We start from the raw sequence: 606 nt of genomic DNA, 5'->3' as shown, positions 1-606 counted from the left end.
GAATTGGTAGGGTTGGAAGGGACCTCTGGAGATCATCCGGTCCAACCCCACTGCCAAGGCAGGGTCACCTAGAACAGGTGTCACTGGAACCTGTCAATGTGAGCTTTGCATATCTCCATGACTTCTCTGGGTAGCTTTCCCAGTGCTGAGCCACCCTCACTGTAAAGTTATTCTTCCCCATGTGAAGGTGGAATTTCTTGTGTTTTGTTCTTGTGTATGTGTGCTTTCATTTTGCTGAGTACTCAGAATTTTTTTTTTTTTTTTTATATTCTACAGGGTTTTCTCAATAGGAAAACAGAAAAGATGCTTGATATTAAGGCTTGGGCCGAGTACATCGTGGAGTGGGCTGCCAAGGACCCCTATGGCTTTCTCACGACCGTGATCCTGGCTCTCACACCGCTGTTTGTAATTAGTGCAGCGCTGTCATGGAAGCTTGCAAAAATGATTGAGGCCCGGGAACGAGAGCTGAAGAAGAAACAGAAACGCCAGGAGAACATTGCAAAGGCCAAACGAACAAAGAAGGATTAAATGGGCAAAAATGGCCTTCCTTGTGCAAGGAATCCTCTTCTAAAATGAAATACTTGTACATTTTGTGTTGCAACTGTC

The 606-nt window shown here is 45.0% G+C and overlaps 1 protein-coding gene across 1 annotated transcript; it reads left to right on the top strand.

Annotated features, from left to right (window-relative positions):
* The first annotated feature begins 303 nt into the window (after positions 1-303).
* Positions 304-606, top strand: SMIM15 (small integral membrane protein 15). The gene has a single exon (XM_068177105.1). It carries the CDS (start codon positions 304-306, stop codon positions 526-528), a length of 225 nt encoding a protein of 74 aa, XP_068033206.1. The 3' UTR covers positions 529-606.

The sequence above is a fragment of the Anomalospiza imberbis genome, chromosome Z, assembly GCF_031753505.1.
Source record: "Anomalospiza imberbis isolate Cuckoo-Finch-1a 21T00152 chromosome Z, ASM3175350v1, whole genome shotgun sequence".
In the NCBI taxonomy this organism is placed as follows: Eukaryota; Metazoa; Chordata; class Aves; order Passeriformes; family Viduidae; genus Anomalospiza; species Anomalospiza imberbis.
The sequence above is the reverse complement of the archived record's forward strand: the minus strand, read 5'-3'. Positions and strand labels throughout refer to the sequence as shown.